General features: G+C 38.4%; 1 protein-coding gene across 1 annotated transcript in view; it reads right to left on the reverse strand.

Moving 5' to 3' along the window:
- The window catches only part of LOC5575415 (zinc finger protein 260), a 35176-nt gene extending 27804 nt beyond the window's left edge, over positions 1–7372 (reverse strand). The window contains exons 1-2 of the mRNA XM_021850711.1: positions 7001–7372; positions 5564–6946 (exon numbers count right to left, since the gene is read on the reverse strand). Of these exons, the coding sequence (XP_021706403.1) occupies positions 5564–6946; positions 7001–7180 (1563 nt within the window). The 5' untranslated portion in view covers positions 7181–7372. The remainder of the gene's footprint in view (positions 1–5563; positions 6947–7000) is intronic.
- Between the last annotated feature and the right edge of the window lie 1200 nt (positions 7373–8572).

Genomic DNA, 8572 nt, shown 5'->3' on the forward strand with positions numbered 1-8572 from the left:
CATAGCAAACGCTAGAACCAGAGACGGACAAGAAACCGTTTCCCTAACGCTTCCTACTTCCACGCGCACGCCTTTCTTACGCCTGATACATAGGCAGTCTGCTAACCACAAAAGCAAACCTCTCTGCCATGCCTTTCCCCCCAATCCATACACTCCCGCATGAAACTGATGTGGATGCAGTGGAATATACGGTCTACGTGGGAGTCAGTTCAATGCATCATCAATTCCTCCCCTTCCCCTCATTGGTCTGCATTCTGACGTGGCAGGTGCCATTGTTGCCTAAAATAGAAGATCACCAGCACTTATACACTGAGGATGCCTGTTAGTCCCAAGCAGTCATTCGGTTGGTTCCTTGTGTAAGTGCAGCTGATCTGGCGATACTGGAGTGCATCCACGGGCGGCCAATCAAGCTCAAGCTCAAGCTCAAGCTCGAGTTGAAGAAAGTTCATTTATATATTTTTATGTATTTTGTTGCCAAGAGTCTGGATACAATTTATGCCTTTATAGATGGAATTTAAAAAAAAAACTGGGAGAATTGATGGTTCTAAGAATTCTAGCAAAATTAATCAAGAAAGATATAATTAAAAACATCTACAGACACTTTTCATTAGCCATTTTTTATTTTACAAAAATAAGCGTATTGCAATTCATCGGCAATTCCACAAATAATACCTATTGATGGATTTTCCTTACGAACAGGCACTTCCTTCACAAATCAAGGATTCCAGAAATGTTTCTCCAGGAATTCTCCCACGGATACCATCAGGAAAATCGCTATAGAGTTACTTCAAGGATTTGATTTTGGGTTCTCCTCCTGTGCCTCGAAAATATCTCATATCACATCTCGTTTATAAGACTCCAAAAAATTTCTCTGGGTTTCCTGGAGGAACCTCTTGAAAAAAATATGGAGGGATTTCTTTTGGGCTTCATTGAGGAATTCCGGGGAGAAGCTTGGTTAAATACCCCAAGAAATTCTTGCAGGACTCTCTGGAGGGATAGCCGAGGAAGTTTTTGGATGAATTTCTGAGGAAATCTCTGGTATAATTTCAGAGGAACTCATGTAGATATTTTGTGGAATAATCTTTGGAGGGAATTCCTGGATAAACTGCTTGAAAAATCTTTGAAACAAATCCTTGAAAAGATTTTGATGGAGGGATCCCTGTAGAAATGTCTGAAGGATTAGCTGAGCAAATTGCTGAAGGAATCAAGGAAGGGTTATCTGGGTAATTTGCTGAAGAAATATCTGCAAGGATCTGGAGAAATTTCTGGAGTAATTCTTGGAAGAATTCCTGAATGAATAACTGTAGAGATTTGCAGAAGAAAACCTTATAAAAAAAATTCTGGTTAAATTCCTGGAATATTACATGGAGGAATCTATGGAGAAATTCCTGGAGGAACACATGAAGAAATTTTCCTAGAGGAATCTATGAAGAGATTTGTTAGAATCGTTGGAGAAATTGCTGGAGGAATCCATGAAACCTTATAAAAAAATTTCTGGTTAAATTCCTGGAATATTACATGGAGGAATCTATGGAGAAATTCCTGGAGGAACACATGAAGAAATTTTCCTAGAGGAATCTATGAAGAGATTTGTTAGAATCGTTGGAGAAATTGCTGGAGGAATCCATGAAAAAATCGCTGGAGGCATTTCTGCATGAAATTCTGTGAAATATGTAGCCCTAGAATAATCCTCGAGGTATCCCTTAAGAAAATTCTTGCAGAATTAATGCAAAAATAGCTGAATCAGAACTGGTTAAACAATCCTGTAGCGATCCAATGCTTGGGAAATCCCTGAAGAAACCTCTGTCTGGAGGAATCCCTGAAGGAACCTTTGTCTGGAGGAATCCCTGAGAAATCGCTGTATTGATTACTGCAGAGATTATCTTGAAAGAATTTCTGGGAAAATCCCTGGAGGAATTCTAGACGGAATTCCTAGAGAAGTCTCAGAAAGAATCTCTGGAAAATTATAAATTCTATTTCGAGAAGAATTTTTGAAAGAATCTCTGGAGTTTGTATTGAAGAAATTCTTGAAGAATTTCTTGGAGCCCTATTTGAACTGATCTAGAAATTGCGATTGCGGTCAAAAAATCTAATTTGTCAGCGATAAAACCTCTTTTTAGGCATAAAAACATGATTTATGGCTGATTCTAATTCATTATATTTTCAAATTTACCAAATTTGGCCGTAACGGAAGTGGTTCTGAGTATTTGGATATATTTTTTTTGTGAGGGTCGTTCGTGGGTTCGAATCCCATCGCGTCGACCGTATTTTCAGGTTGGATTTTTTTTTTTGATTTCCACGATTTCACGATTTTACGACGAAATTCTCTCTCTTTCACTCTTTAAAAAAACTTGAAAACAATGGTGCCAGTACCTGTCAACTTTGACTGGCACCAAGGTAAGGTACTGGCACCGTTGTTTTCAGATTCCCCGAAGGAGGTAAAGAAAGCGATTTTCTGATGACGTCACCGTACAATGGGCAATAGAGTATTTTCGTATCTGCCACATGATATTCACATTCAAAAATAATCAATCGGCAAAAAAAACTCTCAGTAAATAACTGTAAAAGTGCTCATAAGAACTCTAAGCTGAGAAGGAGGCTCTGATCCGGTTGGGACGTAACGCCAGAAATAAGATGAAGAATTTTATGTTTAGTATTTCGTATGGTGTCTATTTAGGTCTGGATAAAAAAATCTTGACTTGAACTGTCGCATGATGGATTTATATGATGGTCTAAAAATGTCCTCATCACACCCTAACGGAACCGCTTACGGAATGCTCCGGCCAAGCTGGGCTAAACAAATGAAAATCTAATTGTTGGGCTTCTTGATGCTCGCCCCTACTTCTTGATGCTCTGTAAATCGTAATGAAAAATCGTGAAATTTGAACCATCGCACCATACATGCATAATAATTTCTGAATATGATAAGCACTAGTTCCTTCCGACGTAGGTTCCAGGTGCCCTTGTGTCCAGAACGGCCATACTTACAAAAAATGTGAAGAGTCCTATTCTAGGGTTTCATGTCTTTCATATAAAGCTAAAAGAACGATACAATCGATTCAAAAATGGATTTTTGAGAGGGTTCCATGTCAGCTACTATCTGAGATATCGGTGAAATGATGAAAGCGTCCGAGTACATCATTATTTTTTACAATTTCAAACATAACTTTCGCGCTTTTTCTCATCTGAGCATGGTCAGTAGGTGACTCAGAATTTTTTGAGCATTTACTCAGCTTTTACCGCTTTATTCATACGAATCCTGATGTTCGAAAAGTAAATGCTCAAGTTCTCAGTTTTATCATACCAATTTGAGTGAATGCTCAAAAAAATGATTTGACAGGTGGATCTGAGTAAAGTAAAAGCTTTTGCTCAGTTTATTCATACGACCTATTTTCTCGACTCCCAGGGCATAGAGTATCATCGTACCTGCCACACGATATACAAAGGCAAAAATGGTCAATTGGCAAAGAAAGCTCTCAGTTAATAACTGTGGAAGTGCTCGTAAGAACACTAAGCTGAGAAGCAGGCTTTGTCCCAGCTGGGACGTTACGCCAGAAAGAAGAAGAAGAATTTGCTAGAACCCGAGACGGACAGAAATAAACCGTTTCCCTACGCTTCCATTCGTTCATCATTATAGCATGCCTTCCTTTACGCCTGATACATAGGCAGTCTGCTAACCGAACCAGCAAGCCCCTCTGCCATAAAAATTACCCCACCCTTTCACTCTTCCCGCATGAACTGGCGTTGATGCAGTGGTATATACGGTCAACCGTGGGAGCCAGTTGAATGCATCATCCCTCCCCTTCCCCTCATTGGTCTGCATTCTGACGTGGCAGGCACCATTGTTGCCTAAAAATAGAAGATCACCAGTACTTGTACACTGAGGGTGTCTGTTAATCCCAAGCAGTCATCTGATTGGTCCCTTGTGTAAGTGCAGCTGATCTGGCGATACTGGAGTAGCAACCACGGGCGGCCAATCAAGCTCAAGCTCAAGCTCACTATTATCAAGCATAGTAGTTGGAAGAGCCTCAATTCAACAGTGAATGACGTTATTTTGATAAAACTCATTCATATAGTCTCAAAATTGCCCAAGGTGGCAATACGATATTTTGTTCACTTGTTCCTCGATCTGAAGGAAGAAAGAACCAGAAAACCGAATGTGCTGCAAATTTGATCGATTGGTCACTCGCCGGTGATGAACGACAAAGATAGTATTCAACAGAGAACTCGGACGAGGCCAACGACTTCGAGCTAGGCTACGCACACGATGGCAGTTGAGGAGGACTTGAGGGCACTTGACGTTCAGGGCAACTGGAAGCGATTGGTCCAGAACCGAGCCCAGTGGAGAAGACTCATCCATTCGGCGCATATTCATCGTAGCGAATTGCAACCCATCAAGTATCAAGTAAGAAGTAAGTACCCATGAACGTATTTTTCTATTTAGAAGAACATTTCATGTGAATTTACGAAAATGGCTGAAAACTCCATCAGGACATATGCATTTTTGGCACAATCTCACCCACGACGACGGTACCTTTTATTACTGTTATTCTTAAGCAGGCGCATAGAACAAAAATCAAATTATGTGATAATAAAATAAGGTAAATTTATAGTTAACTAATTTCTACTAATTTATTCATACAGAAGCCATGTTACAGACAAGATGTTACCGTAATTTTGCGCACGCTCCTAATTTCGGTCGATGCCATTTTATCCATGTTTGTTGATACATATTGGACTATATAATTGCATGTTATGTAACTATGATTGAAGTAAACTTATTCAAAATACTAACCAACAAAAATTACTTCCGCAAAACATGTTTAAAATGTCAGTAAGCAAAACTAAGAGCGCGCGTGAAATGTTTACAAACCAAGACAAAGTTGGGTTTTTTGTATGGAACTATTATTGTACACATTTGTGCACCATATGACTGAATAATACTATTAAAATTCTGAATACCTACTAGGGCGTCTGTACCAGTGATAGTGGCAATAGTAACGGGTTGAGGAATAAAAAATCGCCAAAAAATAACGGAAACTATTTTTTATATCTGAATACGTCATTCGAAAGCTTTTTTATTATATTTCACGTAAAAAAATAATCTTAGAATGATAAAATCATTAAATCTATCAAAAAAGCATTTCCTCCATTACTGGAACACGTTCCAGTAATAGTGGTATTTGCTAACTTTTGTTCCTATAATAGTGGTTTACATTGATTTCCCATTGAGACTCACTATTATAGGAACGCCCCACTATAACTGGTGCAAAGGAGCAAAAAAGTTAAGGATTTTAATTGTTTTCTGCTATTTCCTTACTATTTCACAAGATTTTTTTTCACACATTCATATCATTTTGACAACGTCCATGTTAGAAAAATACACATAAAAATAAAAATTGACTATAACACGCTTGAAACGGCACTACCACTATTATTGGTACACACACTATGACTGGATCAGACACCCTATCTATAAAAATCGAAAACTATGTCAGCCTAAAGTTTCTTCCCTTTACCGATAAGTTTCGAATATAAAACATGCAAATTCCCAGGTACTCACCACACAGTTATGCGCCAGCTTCAGATGTACTCCGTTGATGTGGTTCTTCAAATGTTCAAGCTTCTTGAATGAATTGCCGCAATCATTGCAAGCGAATTTGCGCTCCTCGCTGTGGGTTTTTACGTGGGCTGCCAAACTGGATGGTAGTTTGAACGTTCGATTGCATAACTCACAACCGTATGACAAATCTCTCCGTCTTTTCGAGGATTTCGGCTCTTCTCGTTTCACTTGTATCTGTTCGCTGCTTTCAGTATCGTCCAACGATCGTTCAATTTTCACGCTCACATCGGTTTTTCCGTGAATCAACAGGCGGTGTCGTCGTAGATATCGAATTCGCAGGAAGGACTCATGGCAAAATTCACACTGGTGCGACTTCTCAGCGTTATGAAGCTCCAAATGTTTGATAAGGGTCCCTGCTTGAGTGAATTTTCTACCGCACTGCTCACACTGATAGGCTCGAACATTATTATGAGCTGCAATGTGCGATTTTAGACTACCTTTCTGTATGAATTCTTTCTTGCAGATATCGCATTGAAACTTCTTTACTTCCTTTTTGCTTTCATCGTGGCTTATTTGAATGTGTTTTTTGAGACTACTTTCGTGTTTGAAACTTTTGCCGCAAATGTTACACAAACACGTTGGTTTTTCTGGTTTTTCTGGTTTTTCCAAGTGATGGGTTTGTTCGTGACTTTTTCTATGGTAATGTTGAATGAAGGATTTGTCACAAAACCGACATTTATACTTCTTCTCCGGCTCATGAGTTTTCAAATGGTACTCATACTTGGATGTTTTGGTGAACTTCATTCCACATTCGGCACAAACGTGGTCGCCCACTGTATGAACTCTCTTTCTATGCTTGCGCAGATATATTTTACATTTGAACGACATGTCGCATTGATCACACTTGAATGTTCTCTTGTCGCTGTGCAAATACATATGATTGTTTCTATTGGCCACGGTTGTGAATGTTTTCTCACATATCTGGCATGTGATCTTGTCTTCCTTAATTCTATTTTTCAAGTCGATTAATTTTTCATCCTCTGATGTATCATCCGCCGGAGCTTCCCAGATCGGATCCATGTCCGAGTCTGTATCAGACTCAATTTCGTCCACATTGGGCTCTTGAGATGTTAGATCTGCTGGATCAACTGATTCCGATGATTCCACTTTGAACTGGGTATCTAGATCCAGATCTAAGAGTTTCACGTCGCTTGTAATTTCGCCAATATCCGGTTTACTTTCGTGTCCATCGGTAAATTTAACAAAGTTCTCTTCCAGATAGTTTTGAACCATTTGACATTGCTTTTGGAAAGCATGGAGAGCCAACAAACGGTCCAGGCAGATGCCACAAAGATTAGCTGGATAACCATCATCTCTAGTAATCTGAAATTATAATGAACCAACTGTATTTATTTAGAAAATTTTTAATTGACTTACCTTCTGATTTAGCAGTAGCAATAGTTCAAAATAATCTATGGGAGATTCATCTTCGAGTAATCCAGAGTCAAAAATTGAAGTCAACTGTTGGCCTGTGTCAGTGGCAAGACAAGTGCGGCAAGTGTAGGATATCGATAGTTTGTCTAAACATACTGATTCGAAATCAACTTCCGTTTTCATTTAGAATGTTTCAGTGATAAAAGTTGGAATATTGCACAGGAGTGATACACAATTTTATCTTGGCTTTTAAAATCCACTACCTTGATGATTGAATGGTGAGACAACAACAAAACGATTTCGAATATCACAAAAGGGCGTAATTCTATTTACGTCAATGATAAACAGAACACAGGGTATTTCAAAAACTAATTAGGGTTTAGCAGGGGATGATAACTAGCGTTGGACAAATTTGAATGAAATATCGATGTTACTGAATTGATTCAAATTTAAACTATCGAATTGGTTCACCAATTTAATCTAGTTGATGCCATCAGTGCATCAGATTCCGTTCATTTAAGGAAAGTTATGTGTTCAAATGCTTACTATAAACTAACTATTGTGTCGATCAATACTATATTTTTATGTCACATTGTAGCTCCACGTATAGGTAATCATCGGCAATATAAAAGGAATTTGAAAAACTTTCATAAAAAATTATTTAACTGCATTTGTTACTACATCTAAGTGTTCCTATTTCCGTTCACGGTAAACATATTTCGTGATGAACTTACTAAAAAATGCATTATTTCGAATTTCGTTATTTATCCTGATATTTTTTTATGGTCAAACCATAGTTACTACTGCAATAAAGGCTGTATACTTAATTCGACAGTTCTTTAAAGTTTTGTTTATTTTTTGCATAAGCGGTTATTGGAACACACAAAAATACCTAGTGATCCAATAACCGTTCACGAGGTCTTGTGTTTTTAATATAAAGAATTATTTAATCAAATAAAAATAAATCAGAAATAAAGTCGAAAGTTGATAATATTGCTAGAATATATCCGTGCGAAAAATGTTCTTTTCAGACACGAAAAATCAATTTTTACATGAATACAAAAAGCGTCACGAGGGGGTGGGTGGGTGTCATAAATGGCCAATTTGAGCGTTATGAAATATTTGAACAAACCCTTTCAGGCAATAGATGTCGGTAAATTTTTTTACAGTTCTAAAGACGAAGCCAAGCGTTCTTGATGCTTTTCCGAAAATATAGAGCTTTTATGCGAAGCTCCGGCGTTAGGCCTATCGTCTGAACAATTCTAACGCCGGAGCATAACCACAGCATGACAGCTCGCGTGAAGTGGTAATGTAGGTAGAGAAAGATAAGGTAAAACAAAAACATAGTTTGTTGAAGTAGAAGATGCGAAAAACTGTGTGATAGGTGTGATATGGACCGATGCACGAGTTCACTAATTTGACTTTTGAGCGGTGCCGAATTCACTGGTTTCCATGGTCACATAAATAACACGGCACCGCTAAAACGTCAGATAATGAACTTGTGCATAGGTCCATGGACCGATGCACGAGTTCACTAATTTGACGTTTCAGCGGTGCCAAATTCACTCGTTACCA

Source organism: Aedes aegypti, chromosome 3 (assembly GCF_002204515.2).
Source record: "Aedes aegypti strain LVP_AGWG chromosome 3, AaegL5.0 Primary Assembly, whole genome shotgun sequence".
Lineage (NCBI taxonomy): Eukaryota > Metazoa > Arthropoda > Insecta > Diptera > Culicidae > Aedes > Aedes aegypti.